This window comes from Pleurodeles waltl, chromosome 2_2, assembly GCF_031143425.1.
Source record: "Pleurodeles waltl isolate 20211129_DDA chromosome 2_2, aPleWal1.hap1.20221129, whole genome shotgun sequence".
In the NCBI taxonomy this organism is placed as follows: Eukaryota; Metazoa; Chordata; class Amphibia; order Caudata; family Salamandridae; genus Pleurodeles; species Pleurodeles waltl.
In genome coordinates this window covers 854,692,635-854,709,615 of record NC_090439.1, presented here as the reverse complement: position 1 = coordinate 854,709,615, position 16,981 = coordinate 854,692,635, and the positions used below count along the sequence as shown (strand labels likewise).

The following is a 16,981-nucleotide window of genomic DNA, read 5'->3' as shown; positions in this document are numbered from 1 at the left end:
ATGATTAACACTGGACAAACAGAACGGAGCACACCAAAAAAGTATTGCACACACTGCAATCCAGCAAGCGTACAAGAATAGAGACCCAGATATAAGCCTGTACAAGAATCTATGCACTGGAATAAATAGTATAACTTTCCAAATAATGCAGAGGAGATGGTAAATGTGCTGGACACAGCACTTATCTTGGCTGCCACAGAATGATCTCACTTCAAAATAGTTTGCATGTTCTTTGTTGAAGCTTGGAGAGTCCATACTAGTGACCCTCAGAGGAGGATATGAAGATGCCATTCCCCAAACAGCATGGTTTTGCTCATGCTATGCTTGAAAGGACTGTGGCCCACCCATTGCTGGATTTCTAATAAACATTCTTTCAGTTCCAAATACTGGGATGCAGACTGCCTTTCAAGCCTGATAAGGCTACCACAATCTCAAACAACAACCAGACAAATTTGTCCATCAGGAAAATGAAAAGGTTTGTGCCTTAATGGAAAAGCGAAAACTGGAGCTTGAAGAGCAGATTACTTTGCAAGGGAGACCCTATATTCTTTGATCTCTGATGCAAAGAATCTTCTGCAGAAGGGTCCCTCCCTGTAGCCTTCATGAGTATCAGAAAATGCACAGTTCTCAGTCCTCACTATATGTACCCTTTCAAGTGAGCACGCAAATCTCAAAAATGTAAAAAAGAATGATTGTTCTAAAAAAGATTTTAAGATTTAACAGAACTAAATATTTAATGCAACAGACAATCAAAAGCTGTGGAACACATGCAATAAATATTTATACTAAAGGCTCAGTCATCATTAATCCTGCAGTAAAACTCGATAGCTTGAACACAGGCAAAACACAAATGGAACTTACTGATAACACTTGCCCCCCCCTTAATATTGGTAATAAATACCATATCACTCTCTGTGGATCTGCATATATTGTTTATGTCATTTGTTAGCTGTAAAGAAACTTATTAAACCAAAATACAAAGGGATAAGTCAATGCATTGAAAGGAAAACTAAAATCGAAAGGCCTCCTGGCTATTAGCACTGTAAAGCCATTATAATACGCAGTGTCTGAGACAGCAAGCAGGAGTCAGTTTGTTACACTGTACTGTAGTAATAACAGGAAAAGTGTATTTTGTACTATAGTAATCCATGTGGATGTGTATTTGTTAGCAAAGTGGTATGGAGCCACATTTGAATTCACCGGCATGTCATACATATACTCACTGAAAAAACACAAAACACAAAGAGATAAGTATAATTTCTAGTCGAATAACTAGTGAACTTGGACAGTTTGAGCTACTAACACAACCAGAACGTGCATCCAATGCACTGCTCATCACCTCACACATGATGTCACAGACATCAAAAATAACATGATCAATGACATAGCTGGTGACACAACATATTGCCTCACCATTAAAACACACGAACATCCATTTTTATGAGGACAAACACGTTTAACAAATTTACATTAAGTGTAATATCACAAATTACACTAATTTGCATTGTTAAAGATGTTTGTCCTAACACACCTCCACGTGTATACATTTTAATAACAGATGTAACTTGTGATCTATTTTTTAAGTCTGGTTTTATTGAGACTTTTCATGTAGCAGTGGAAGAAATTCATTACATAGACAACATTGCCAAAGTACAAATAATGTTACACACCTTTCAGCTGCTTTCCAGCCAAACTGGGAATGTAACTTGTGATCTGTATTACGTAATGTGGAACACATAAATATCTCTGATGCTAGTTAAATTATTTGGAGGGGTCTGGAGCTAAAGGTAAGTGAGTAAGGTGAGGTATGAACTAAGGCTAAGTTAGAACTTTCATGTCTTTTGGTGCTTTGTCCTTTAGGAGTCATAACTTCCTTTGAACAAGGTTATTCTATTTAAAGGGAATATAGATCTATGCCAGCTATGCCCAGTTGGCGAGCAGATACAGAAGAGGAAATGGGTAAGTCCGCAGACTGACTCAAAGCAGTGACTGTCCATAATCCTCTGCTGGAATTTTACCCCTCCTACCAGGGACCATAATAGCCCATATGTCAAAAGTAAATAGTCAATCATGAACCTACATTGGTTCTTGTGTCTACTCTGTTAGATCCCTTACTCAGGCCTCGAAAAATCACAAAAATATTAGTAGACCTGCAGGTCTAGTAGCTTGAATAATCGACTAGGCCATAACTGTAATGTACTTTACCTGGAAACGGGTCTCAAATTGTGTGATCCCAGGCAAATATTGTATTTTACACTCGCCTTTTTCTTCATTCTCATATATGAGTGTACCTTCAAATATGTGAGAACAGCATTTCTGCTGTAGAAAAAATCCTCTTTTGTTTGGTTAAATACACGAAGCGTTTGAACCATGTATAATAAATCAAGCCCACATATAAGTGACACATGATCCAAGCATGACTTGCCTCTTAGTTTACTAATAGCTTTGCCATCAGGGCAGGAGTGTTTCCCAGTTTATGTTTAAACACTCACTTTTTATAAATATATTACTAAAGCATGATGTGGTAGCTGAAAGTAAATTTCCACGAACTGCCCAAAGACCTTCCCACTAACTTGCAGCTTTACTGATAAAACTATATAGTGTATTAACAATAATCTGAGAAAATTGAATTTCAGAAAACATTTATCATTTGCACATCACCAAGCAAAATGTTGTGACTTTTTTTCCATTCTATTAAAATACTTTTTTCATCACACAGAAGTATAAAAAAATGGTCTTTCACAGCTACTGAAATATATTTTGAAATATTTGTAAAGTTGAGTTAGTTATATAAATGTTGTGTGTTAGGAAAAAACCTGATACCAAAAGCCTTTTATTTCACAAAGTCAGACAGCTCACCTTACAAAATCCTGGAACTCTGCAATCACAAGGAAAAGTATTTGCACTGCAAGAAGCCAAACTGACTTTTGACCTCTGTCTCTGAACATAAAGTAAATGTGACAAGAATAAGATTTAAAGGCATCTTAATTGCTAATTCAGTTTTTGACTTAACAGAACACCTGTTCTTTTTGCACTTGTCAGAAAGGTTGAGTGGAATTTAAAAATAGCTCGACCTCATAAAATAAAAAAACTCACCAATGCGAGTGGTCGAGTAGAACTTTCGAGCCCTGCCTTGCCAGTGGAGCCCCCCCCCGGGCTCCATTCTGCCTCCACTACTCTTTAATCTTTACATGGTTCCATAGGCTTTTTTTGTCCAGTCTTTTTGCTTTGGCCTCTTTATGTAAGCATATGATAAGGAAGTTATACTAGAGAAACTGCTTGTCCAAAATTGAAACTTGGACGTTTGAATCAGCTGCAGTAAGAAGGTGACAAGAACGAGATTCAGCTCATTAGGCTTTCCACATTTTTTGGGAACGGTCATTCTAACATTCTTCCCTTGGGGAAAATACTGCCTTTTTTCTTGTGTGAAGAACTTTGGTGTCAAATTCGCCTCTGTCCTCACCATGGTACGTCAAATCATTGTGGTGGTCAATTCATGCTATTTTCAACGTTGCACTTTAAAATGCATTTTTCATCTTTTCGCATCTCCTCAAAAAGTGCAAACATAGAATTATTTTACCTCAGCTCACTTGGAGTACTACAACTCTGTCTACCGACTGCCACTTGTTGTGCATAAGTTAAAGCTGGTGCAAAACTTCACTGACACACTAGTGCTGAGAATCAAGAAAAAGGAACATATTTCTCCTACTTTAGCCTCTTTTGATTGGCTTCCTGTCAAAAATGCATTTTCCTTAAATCTGTAGATAGTAAGAGACCATTTCCTCATCTCCAGCTTTTTAAAAGATATACTCCTGGTTGTTCCTTAAGAATCAAAGGACTGCATCTCCTTGAGGCACTCTGATTTTGTCAGCAGAATCAAGGTGGCAAGGCTTCTTCAAAGGCTGTTGCATCAAAGTGAAACTCTCCTCCACCTGCCTTGCGGCTCAAGCTTGATGTGCTCATGTTTAGGAAGGGTTTAAAGGCCTAGTTCTTTTCTCGCTTTATCCAGTTCGAATCTTTTCAGCCTGGATCTGTAAACCTTTTTATTGGTTTATCCTTTTCTCAATGCCAAGATAACATCTGTGTGAACACTGTGATATATAAAGGTAACCTACTATATTCAATAAACTGACCAACGGAGGCGTAAAGATTATTCAAAACAGCAAAGAAGCCAAAAGAATGCACAGAAACGTCTAGTACACTGCGAAGGGCCTGAAAAGAAATATCATGACACTATATTCAGCTTTCAAATGCATTACCACATGTTGGACAAACATGGGCAACTTGTTTCTCAAAGCAGTGATCTTTAAACACAGGTCACTGTCTCTTTCCCATGCACATTTGTCAAGGTGAATCTGAAATGCACCTGAAAACGAGGCCTTCCAAAATCCTACCAAGATAGGATTTCATCTTCATCAGTGAACACACTTAGCACAAATCCAGGAATAGACTCAATAAAAAAAAACTTTTGCTCACTGAATATCAGACAAGCAGTTAAAGCCTCAAGACAAACAGCTGGCCACATGCTCTATTTACGGTTCACTTTCAGGGTTAAAATAACAAGCATAATGCTGCAAATATCTTTGGACTACTCACTTTGAAAATGGATGGGCTGCCCACCCCACTGGCGCAACTAGACAGAACAAGTTATGCTCCAGTCAGGCAATTCAACAACATAAAGCAGGGAGAACAAACCAGCCACACACAGTCTCTAGGGAGAGCATGTTAGGACATTTTAACCTCAAAACATATTAAACCCCTAACATATAATAATAAACAAAAAACAAAAAAAACAATCAAAAACTGGTATGATCTAAACAGAAAAAAAAAAGAAATAAGGGAAGTAGGCCTGATCGAACCAATGGTCTCCAATGTGGAAGGCAAATAAGAAGGTCCGTCATGTAGATCTTCATCTGAAGATGATGGGACTCGTGTACATGACAACAGAAGCATCATGAAGTGGTTGAGAGCACAAAAATGCCCACCTTATCAGGGACGTAACGGAGGCACTCTTTCCAATATCTGCATCATATTCCAGAAAACATAAAAACGTGAAGGCCTGAAGACTACATAGAGACAACACTGCAAGGACGTTCAACTCTTTCAAAGTTCAGAATAACAAAGGTCCACAAATCCACACTAAACAAACATGAACCATAGACATTCCATCCACTCTCCATACAACTCTACTGGCTTCCTTCACTAATATCAAGCCGATGGAAGGAAAGGATGCATCAAGTTTAGATCCGAAAATTAATGTATTCAAGATGCAGGCAGAGCATTGTCTGCAAAATGTATTTGCAGCTGTCAGCAATGGTACTGATCCTGACCTCCTGAAACTCAGTTGTTGCAATTCTCCTGAGAAAACCCTGCCTGCTCGACATGCAGTGGCCTATTGACTAAAAGACGGTTTTACCCCAGTAACATTTTGCAAGTAGAAATGACTTGACACCTGCAAGAGACCATGGATTTAAACTATCTTCTACATTTTATTTATTATTTGGCAAGATCATCTGAAGCCTGAACTAGGGCTTGTTTTGAGCTTTTGGAGAAGGAACTTGGGTGAGGTAGCTTTATTACATTTTGAGATGTGGGGTGCCACAGTTATATTTTCAACTTGATTGGGATCTCAATAGTACCAAGGCAGAGATGTTTGATCACACTCTCCCACCAGAGGAAAGAAAGATAGGTGACCGAGTGCACCTGCCACAGCCTGTGGGAAAATTGCAGTACTTAGAGAAAAATACAGCAAGAGAAGTAAATATGTTGTGCAAGGCCAATTTATATGTTGAAATACCACAAAAACGATTTGAAGATTTGAAATCCAGATCTTTAACCCAACCTGGGAAGAGATACAGGAAAGAGTAAGCAAGAGAATACTTATGCATGCGGGAGAGTAAGAGCGGTTGTCATGCCCTGAGGTGGGAACAGTAAAACCACACAGCTCAGCTGCAGGTGAATACACCGGATATCTTTAATGTCCAGATTAACACTTGGGATTTATGAAGCATACAGCAGTGAGTAAACCTTTGTGGATAATCTAGCTGCTTCTCAGACAATTCAGGCCCCGATCCTTGTGTGCACAATCCTCACAATAACCTTTATAAAATCATGAGGGAAGCATTCATACTCCTTGTTGGAGAGTACATTTCATGTTCCATGGTTAGCCGTTCACATGAACCTAGAATTTACACCAGCACAAGACGGTTTGATATTTAGTGGTTGGCTGGAAAGGGAGTAGATCGATTATAGGTATGTGTTTGGAAAGGGCAGGTTAAGTCGTTTACGATATGCAAATATCACTTTGTCATGAAAGAGGGGAAAAGGTAACACCACATCCAGATTAGGCACTGAATCATTTACTGACTTTAAAAAACATATTCTCAACTTTAAAGGAATAACAGGTCAGATTTCATTAATAAACACTACAGGTTTTTTAACACAAGTATCAAATGGGGGTGGAAACAAGATCAGAGAGAGGTATCTAAGCACGAGAGAGAGAGAGAGAGAGTCCTTGTGTGAAAGAAAATGCAAGTCTTAATAGGCATGTCCAATATATGGAGGCGAGTTTAAACAATTTTAATAGATGGTACTATAATCTGGCTAGAATGAAGAAAATAGACCCAATATAAACTGGGAGATACTCTGAAATTTGTGGGGCGGAGGATGTGTCATATTTTGAGGGATGACCTTTACTGATAATGTACTGAACAGAAGGGGAAAAAGTTGTGATTACAGGCCAATGGCTACTGATTTGTGGTGTGGCTTGCTGGATACCATATAGAGGATACATTATCCCAACATGGCAAAGGATTTTATGCACTCAACTACCACACTAGCCACGATGCTGCTAGCAAAGGTAAGGAGAAAAGAACAACCACCAACCGATACAAAGTGGTATGGAAAACGAAAAGTTTGGAGCTTGCTTCTCATAAAGAATGTTATGGACACCATGAGCACAGACAGAGAATTTAGCAAAATATCAGGTGCATTCTGGAGGTATATGACCAAGTAGTCATACTTTGCCACCACATCGCTGGACACTTCAAATGTTTAGATACTTGTTGAGATGTGTGGTATGTAATCAGCTCGACAATAAAGTCTGCATTGTGCTGGGCTGCAAGTAAAGGGCTGGTGTTCTTGCTGTCTGTCATCAACAAGACAGTTGGTCTTTTTCACGCCAACAAACAAATGGGAGGGATAGAAGAACTCAGAGGAATACAGGCATGGGAATGGGTATTATTATGATGACTGCTACTCTGGTTGTTGTCATTCATACAAATAGTCGTCAAAGGTAATAACAAACAATAGATCAATTCATAAAAAATATTAGACATGTAAACTTACTCTTTCATCAATAATCCTCGTGAACCATCTTTTGGTGAGGTTATGCTGCTTCACTGCCTAAAAGGTAGAGATAAGTATTTCAATAAGTACTTGCAGACAGTAAGTAATAGAAGATGCAGAGTAGGCACCTCACCACAGAAACGGAAACCACAGCTCAAAACAAACTGAAACACACCTTGCACAGATAACAATTTACTCCGAACAAAAGAGGACTTGCAGGCTGACAGCATTTAAACAACAGCATCCATCAGACAAAGTAAGGTTCTCTCTTCTGTACCTTCCAGAGCTGCATGGCAACTGGTTGATGCGGAGGGTTGTCATGGTAAATATCTTCTACAGCTGTCCTCCAAAACTGCATTCTCATAAGACCAATGTTTTTCTGCGATACTATGTCTTTGACCTGGATAAAAGAGCGTTATGGTGAAGTCTACACATAATGAATGTTATCCTAAAGCAAGATAAACAAGCATTTCAATGCACTAGGGTCTCGCATTTCTCCGACTTACAGCTATTAGCAATTGTAAACTCCCAACCGTTTTTTTCTTTCCACATTGAAAGAAAAAAAAGCACGATTGCGCTGCTACAGTTCACTTGTAATGAAACCTATCGGCAAAAGTCCAATTATCTACGTAACCGGCAAAAGTGCAATTAACTATGTAACAGGGTCGATGTTATGCAAAGCGCTCGACTTCTGCCAAGCGAGATCCCGCTGCAAACTAAAGATAAAAAGAAGTCCCCAAACCGGACAGAAAACAGCGAGCCTCGCATGTTTTTAGTACTTGGTCGCTGCACTCGAGGAGGGCTAATCACCGGAAAAGGCATGACGTATGCGTGCCTTCCACTAATGAAAGCAAGCCGATTTTAACAGGCAAGCCCACAAACCAATGAAATACACTGACGTGATGTGAACAGGGCTCTGAGCCCTTTTCTAACTCCTAAAGCATCTCGCAAGCGAAACGCATGCACAAGCGCATGCGACACAGGCTCAACCCTAAAAATATATTTAAGATAGAAAAATCTCTAGTGGCAAGAGGACACTGTAGACTGAATATTGTGCGATATACAAAAGGCTGGAATCTCTTGCATTAAAAAGAAAGCTCAAGCAGAAAACTTTGTGTTGACTTCTCTCCTGTAGGTCACAGCACTGAAGTCATTATTATTATGATACATGAAGGAGAAGAAGAGTCCTCACTGCTCTTGGGGAAAGGCAAAAAGAATTGCAAATTGCAAGCTTCTAATTGCATTAATCTCTGGTGGAACACTCTGCCTGGCGGACAAAGCATATCGCAAAATTCTGAAACAAAAACAGATAATGTATGAATGAAATTATGTATTAATGCACGGCACATTTGTATAGTGCAAATCTCGCTAAAAGAGATTAGCGAGTGAATCTAGATGTTGGTGCTGGTCATGAGTGGTTATACCCAAGCCCGAGGCCTTAAGAACTAATAATTAAAGGCCCAATGAGCAGGAAAGACATTTTCTGCAGATTTAGACCCAGTTGGAACCCTCTGTGGAATACTTTATTTGACTATTTAACTTATAAAAACATAATAAGAAAACATAAATCACATTTTGTTTCATAACTTGATATACTATGTGGGGCCTAAAAATACAAATATGTGCCAAAATGAAGTTCCAATACCCGTCTTGTGTGACGTTGACGGTTTAATTCATGTAGTAATTTGCAGTGCACAACGTGGGCTGGATAAAAAAAAGGTTCTTCATATCTTATCCATTACCTACATCGGCTTAAATTGACTGGTGTAGAAGTGCCTCTTTCCATCTAAAAGGAAAGGTAATTTCCCTGAAACGCCCTTGAGATCCTACCTACACTGTCCCAATTTACTGCTTACAAATAAGCAAATGGCTACTATTAGAACATAATGAAACGTTGTGTTAACCTATACAGTTAAAAATCTCCATACAACTCCCAAACAGATTCACATTATGCTCCAACAACAACCATTCTGAGCTCAGTGCAGAGACCAAGGCTTTTTTTGCTGTACTGTAATTTAAATATCTTTACTACAGCAACATCCAAACTTACATGGAAACATTCTCATCAACAGGTCTTCAATGAAAATCTAAAATCTTACAGAAATGATTTTCATACAGATACTTTGAAAAGGACGTGCACACCAAAACAGGATTTGTAAAGTACCAGTAGATTTGAACTGTTCTTTATTTCCCAAAAATTAAAAGCATTTCTTTTTAAGATCAAGCTAACTAAAAAGCACAATCTGTCTGGTTTCAATACCAAGAACATGCACGGGCTCACAGCTCTCCCACTGTTTACCAGTGGTTGACATTTAGGCCACTCTCACCTCGTGTTTGTCCCTTCCATGGAGCTCAGGCTTTCTTTGCTCACCTTTAGGGAACTATTGTATTCAGTGTGATTAAGCACTCCATCACAGTGCATGTATTATTCAGCTCTATTCCTCGTGTGCTTCTCTCTCCCTCTCCCCTGCCAAATAAACCAGTGCTCTGTGTTTTCTCTCTCCCCCTTGTGGGTGCTCGATCTCTGCTGCTTAGCACTCTCCCTCATGTACTTCTCTCCTGCCATATGCTGCTCTCCCCCTTGTGCCTTCTGTCCACCCCTTTTGATTCCCCAACCCACTGCACTGCTGCTATTCTTGTGTGTGTATGTATGAATTTTTATATATATATATTTTTTTCTTTTTCTTTTGGAGGGCTAGGCAGCACACTGCTGCCAGCCCCCCCTCCCCCACCCCCCCCCACCCCATCCATAAATGCATTCATGCACTTACAATTTCTCTTTTTTTTTTTCATTGACTGGTTTAAGTGGTACTCGCCTTTTCAGACCAGTCAATAATTGTGCCCTTGTTATTCTATTGGCTGATACTTGAATGATGATACAGGCATGGGCATACAGAATGAGATGGTTAGCACCACCTGCAATGTCACTGTGGTTTTTTTTTTTGAGCCAATACTAAACCGCATTCACAAAAAGCAAAAAAGCACCACTTTATTACAATGTTCTTTAGCGTCGCCAAAAAGCAGTGGCAAAGCTAGTAGGTCTCAAAGTTAAGACTTATTGCATTTGCCAGTGCATGTTGTAGTCCAGTTTAATTCCATAACATCATCAGAGATGTCCAAGTTGGAGAAGGCATTCCCAACACATTCTTCTTCTGGACAAAAGCCCTTTTGAGTTCTCCAGTAAAAAAGGCACTCACTTGTCAGTCTAGCTTGACCCACATTGCTAAGAATCCATCAATCCTCCTTTCTGGAGGACAAAATGCAATAGCCTCACACTTAAGTGTCTTACGCCAAGACAACAGGATGTCACCCTCTGATCTACCCCTTGCCCGATAGATAATGGATCACTGCTAAATTCCCCAACAATGCCAATCCACCTCAACTCACCACATACACATCTATGCACCATCACTAGCAGACTGACTATAAAACATGTAAACTCACCTCATCCAAACATATGTCAAATCTGGTTGCAACAGCCTATGCCATTTGCCCCACACCACCTGAACTATAAACCCTTTCCATACCACCTGAACTATCAAAGCTTGTCAAAATGCACACAACAGGGGTACTAAGCAACCAGAGAATGTCAGGCAACCATTGGGGGCTCATGCCTGCCAACACACTTTAGATGCAATCAGTATCCCTCACACAGCTTTCATCAAATATCATTCACTACTCCATCCTATCCCACCCACTGAACACGTTGCTCCGATCATCATTAACCCTGCACTCCAGACCAACACAACTTCCACCTCTGCAGATGCAACTCCATCACTTAAATAAAAAAAGGCATACCCAGAGACTCAACAACGCACCATAGGCGTGTTACTTAACATAGGCATGCGAATGCATGTTACTTTATTTTCTTAATGTATTTTATTGCATATCTTGTATTCATGCATAACACTTCACTGCAGCATTTCCATTCTGTTATTATTCAAGCAGTACCTTAAAAGTGAGTTGCATACATAAAAAGTAAAGAGAACATACTGTACCAAGTATCTGTGTATAGTGCATGTCCCCTTTATATATTTATTTTTTCAACTGAACAACTAACCCTCCCAACCCCAAACCTTCCACCAATATAGTCCAGCCAACTCAGAACAGATAGGACTCTTGGAATTTCCACAATCCATGTTAGTATCGACATAGTGGGGTCAAGGCCACAGGTCTTGTTCAGGGGTATGATAAGGGTAACGGCCTGAGTGTAAAAATAAAAAATAAAAAAAGTCTATAGAAGCATGTTGAGAATTCGGGGGCTACCTGTGTCTGCGCCTTAAACTGCTCCAACAACGTTTCCCACAACATGGCTATAGGACTTGTGCGCAGTCCTCTGTATTCCTCCCTCCTCAATGCCAAACTCTCCGCCAAGCCCCAACGATTAACCTCCTCACACCTGGTAATGCATGTTACTTAACATATGTTTGGTAAGCCATGTTACCTAACATAGGCTTCTGTTCAAAGCAATGGACGGACATCCATTCCCTGCTTGTTACCAGGAACAATGACAAACTGTTTCTAAAAAAGACCAGCTCATAGAGGTTCGATCACCTATTATCAATTACACAACCAAGCCTTACACAACGTGGGATACATCATTGTAGTGGGTAAGTGAGGCGTTCCTCTGAAGAAAGGATATAACAATGGCGGTACAAAGACTAGGGCAGGAAGCCAGGACTCTGTACAAAAGAGGTTTGGCCGGTAGAGGTTGAAGGGTGCCATGGGGGACAACATCTTTACATGTCTCTAACGCACATGGTTTCTCCTAAATCAACTCCAAATTAACATGTCTGCCATCCTCATGATTTACTAATTTGAGTAAGCGACACCACCACAATCTCGGACGTGGTCACCAGCTTGATCCTCAACATCAACACTTTTGTGAGACTTCAAAATATGTTTGGCATTCCTGAGCACAGATATTGTTTATTGCCATCCAACAACTGTTTTACAGGTATTACTGTGCACCTGCATTACTCACTTAAAGTGTTTTCACACTGTACCCCTTTGGCTGTAGTGCCAAGAAGCATTTACCTTATGCAGTTTTGAACTCTAGAAATAACTCACTGTGTCTGGAAAAGTAGGGAGCTCAATGTCTTCTTTGACAAATCTAACTCTGGGAAACTGGGAAATGGCTCTTTCTCTTAGATCAATCTACAGTGGTCTATTAAAAGCTGCGTGCCCTACCTGAAGACACAACACACCTAAAAAAATATAAGGCACACATAGATGGCTCATCCCTCTTTTCATGGTCATAAAAACATCTAGTCACAGCTTTCAGAAAACAATGGAGAGTGGCCTCTCTATCAGAAGACACATTAGCCAATCATTAGCAACTACGAATCTACAGAGTTGTTGTACACAATTTTAAAACAAAACCCATTACAGCTTACATCCACTGCTCGGCAGCTTGATGAACTCCGGAACCCAGGATACGCACCAATAATAATATACAAATCACAAGAATTATAAGACAAGCTTTCAGAGTCTTTCCCTAAACATTTTAGACGTGCAGCTCCAGCTATCCACTAAACTCACAAAATGTCACACTCAAACAACACAAATGCGAACAATCCTTCATCCCTTGTCTTGAGTGTTTTCAACATGTGCATTCCAGCCCTCAGACGAAGTACAAATGATGGAAATCATTAGATATTTGTATAGGACACATGGCACTGTTCTGTATGTGCAACAAAGAAACGCAGTGCACAACTACCCAGAAAAGGTATTTGATACCTTAAATAAATTGACTTGGATGGCCTCGGACCCTCGTCAGACTGTTTCTTAATTGTGCTACACGTGTTCATATTTTATGGCCTTGTTCATTGCTGCAAAAGATTTGGAGAATGGGAAAGCAGTGATTGCAGTGGTTAAATAGCCTATGCCAACTGGCTCTCCAGATAATGATTCTGCAAAGGCACCCGTGGAAAAATCTAGGAACTGGTTTGACTGGAGTAGGTAGGTGAAGCTACTTTCTCAGCTGTGTAGCACAGAAATGAAGAGAATCACAGCATGGTATCAATAACACCCAAGGTCTGCTCTGCTATGAGACCTGTCAGATTACTTGATATACACTGCGCTTTCTACAGCTTTAAGAGTGGGTTTGCATACAGGTTATGATCTATCCTCAAGGAAGGATGTGATTCAGGCAGCGACAAAGTCCTGCAAAAAACTGTTTTTATCAGTCATTCATAATTCTACCTCTGCTATTGATTTGATTGTAGAAGCATGCATTTCTATTACTATTAATAATTTCTAAATCCGCGTGCAAGAACTGCATACTGTTATCCTTGAGGCTAAGTCTGCGCCCCTGGGCTCTTCGCAAATTAGTTCTGTATTAAAATGTGTTGTTTTTAAATTGTCAATGTGTGCTACTACTAATGACAGTGACTGGAAGGAGATGTAGCTGAGCTGTGTACGCCCACTTTGGTACGTTCTTCTTGGCCTTTTCCTCTTGCTAACTTTCTACTGGGGTGCACAGCAGAACATCAACAGGTGCTCTCCCCAGTACACCTGAATGCTGACCTAGAGGCAACACATTCAGTGAAAGCCTTTGCCTTCCAACCTATAGTTTCCGAGAAGGGTGCAGGGGGGAGGGGAGTTGAGAGTCCCAGAATCTCAAGAATATTCTGAGCCAGTTCGACAGTGACTGGTAAACTCCTTGAAGAACATAGGCATGCTTCTCTGTACCACCGCCTCGGGTAATTTATGTTACAAAGTGACCCATTTTGGATAGTCAGCCCCAGTTTATCATATTTTAATGGGGCTCACCTGCTGGTAATCTTTAACTTTAAAACTGGGGCACTGCTATCCAGTGTATAGTGCTTTGACCCCTAAAACATGTCGTGATTGGTTTAAAATCTGATTGGCACATGTAATGTTCCTACAAGGCCAAAGTATATGGTGCAGAAATACACCCATTGCATGGAAGGTTAAATGCCACTTCTGGGCTGCAGCACCTCTTATACCATCCACTACAATGGCAAGGAAAACATAGCTAACTTGTGTAGCCTGACAGCAGCAGCTTGATCCACCCAGACCTGTCAAAATCACCCTTTTGACAGGCAGGAAAAAAATATTTAAAATATTAAATAAGTCATCCCTAACTACACCTTGCTGCCCATAAGGTATGATGCATAATATTTAAGAGACAAATATGTGTGACATTAGAAATGTCATGTTCTTCCCAGTAATAAGGCCCGCAACTACACTGCCGCTGGTCAGACTGTAACTCGTACATAGAGAAAGTGAATGTATAGATTTTATACTTAACTCGAGAACTACTGACCTGTACCAGCTACAGACTCAATTAAAAGACTTATTTTGTCTATTTAATAACAATCCAATCTAATGTTGAAGTCAGATTTATAGTAAATAAATATAACTTTTAGCGAGTTGCCTTTAGCCTGCCTGAATCTGCTTGAGTCTAATTTGCATTAGCCTCCCAGCAACTGCCCAGTCAGTACATGGTCTGAATTACGTGTGCAAAAGGTTTGAAAAATGCTCACAGGGCAGAAAAAAATGCTGAGAGTTGGGAGATGTTTTCTTCCCCTGGTAGGAAGACCAGTTAGGCTTCTTTGAGGAACTTAATCAACTTCAAAACTGCCTGTCCTATCACAAGCATATGTGTTGGAAAGCCCTAGCCTTTGTCCTCATAGTCAGGCTGGGATCAAACACAGTGTGAGAAAAGCTACCCCCAGAACTGCTTTTGAGTGACCACAGATGAGGGGACTTGTCTTCACCCTGGCCACAACTCAGGGTAGGCACACAGGCTTTGCACAAGGGAAGAAAGATTTCCTCATCTTGGATTTTGAAGGTGAGGGGCACTGTGTGCTTGTTGGCAATAGGGTAAACAGGAACTTCTGAAAAGTTGGTATGGTTGCCCCCAGGAACTTTCACTCCACTTTAGGGATTGCCCAGGAGTCACCCCTAGAAGTAGCTGGTGCCAGGCATGAATGTGGCACCTCAATGCACCAACCTTAGAAAACGTTCTGGTCTTGAGGAAGATCATGAGTGGACTGCACCTGCTGTCTGTAACCTGTCAGGAGCCCTAAAGCAATGGACCTGCTTCTTATTGTTCCTGGGACTTCAAGGGTCAGTTAGATGACATCCTGAATGGCTGCAAGAACACAACACAGCGCAAGAGGACTTTTCCATAAAGTGCCAAGCTAACCAGTGGCAACTGGACTTGGGCCTGGTCTTTGCTGTTTGCCTCTGCTTAACACCCTCACATTCTTAAATGTGTTCCTCTGAAGTCCCGGGGCCTTAGAAGTGTACCCCAGGGGTCACTAGGGCACCAGAAGAAAGTTTGGGAACATTTATAAACTTTTACTCCAGAGCTTCTTTCATTGTGGTTTGTGTGACTTTGTCAAACTTGTATGCAGTGCTTAAATACTTTAAACACTGCTTTTGATTTAAGTCGGACATCTTTGTATCGTATTACCATGGATTGAAAACAAGTTTATTTAATTTAATTTATGTGACATCTAGTAGGTGGTGGTTTAATCCTTTGATGGCATGGTCCACCTCAATAACACACTTTCTTACAATATGAAAAACAGGTTGCTGCTGCTTCAGCTGTACACTTATGTTTGTCATGGAATAAATCCGTAGGTAAATAACCAATACCGATATACAAACAACAAGGTACACAAACACCAAATCAACTGTGAATGTTATGGATTGAGTCCAAAAAGGACAAAGTGTAAAATTGGCAGGGGAGCAGTGCTCAGTGCAATGACTGTGCTATATGTGAATAATGTAGAAGCAATTGTTCTCAAAATAATTTTTGGTCCAATCTGTTTCAGATGTGATTGTAGGCCGGGGACTCAGACGAACAATGGAAATAAGTCCAACTGAAATACTGAGGATACATGTACAGTTTCGTACAGTGATGTTTTAACCCTGGTGGTTAACTCAAAGGATTAAAATCAAGATAGAGATAGACAGAGGGGTTCTTGTGTAGAATTCTTGAAACATTCAGCAACTGACCTTGTCGTAACAAATGAGATTTAGCGGCCAGGATTTGTATCATCATCCTCTTGATGAAAACCCGCTGTGGGTTTAAAACAGCAATAGGTCCATTTATGGTGAATGATTAGGAGCAGCAGCAGCATTGTCACTGTCCACCTCTGCATGTTCCTATATATCACTTCAGGAAAAAACTGCTGTTTTCTGCATAATGTATCTAGGATCTTCTTTTTTGATAAACACATTTTATTGATTTGAAAGCCATGACAAATGGCAATAATGAACAAAAGATACATTATCAATCTGCTACATCAAAAAATACAGCAAATAGACCGCCCAATAGATTTCAAACACCACTTTCTATCATAGAACATAGTGACTTGCATTGCCTGCACTGCCTGTCCGTTATTTCCTATGACTCAGCCATTTGCCCCACACTTGCCTGGGATTGCGCGGACATCCTCTGGCCTCAAAGACCACTCGCTCTTGCCGTGCGCACAAGTCCAGTCCCCGCCTCCGCTCTGCCAGAGGGGGGGGATGTTGGAGGACATCCACCTCATTGCAATGTCCCGTTTCGCAGCTAATAAAGCTGCGCCCAGGAATATTCTTTCAGCTCTCGTCCCTCCAGAGCGCTCCATCACTCCAAGTAGCACCAATAAGG

At 40.5% G+C, this 16,981-nt stretch overlaps 1 protein-coding gene across 6 annotated transcripts in view; it reads right to left on the bottom strand.

Moving 5' to 3' along the window:
* Positions 1–16,981, bottom strand: part of NDUFAF6 (NADH:ubiquinone oxidoreductase complex assembly factor 6) — a 75,695-nt gene that overhangs the window by 43,204 nt on the left and 15,510 nt on the right. For all 6 annotated transcript variants that reach the window (XM_069220499.1, XM_069220502.1, XM_069220504.1 and 3 more), the window contains 2 exons: positions 7,625–7,747; positions 7,348–7,404 (listed from right to left, as the gene is read on the bottom strand). In XM_069220499.1, the coding sequence (XP_069076600.1) occupies positions 7,348–7,404; positions 7,625–7,747 (180 nt within the window). The remainder of the gene's footprint in view (positions 1–7,347; positions 7,405–7,624; positions 7,748–16,981) is intronic.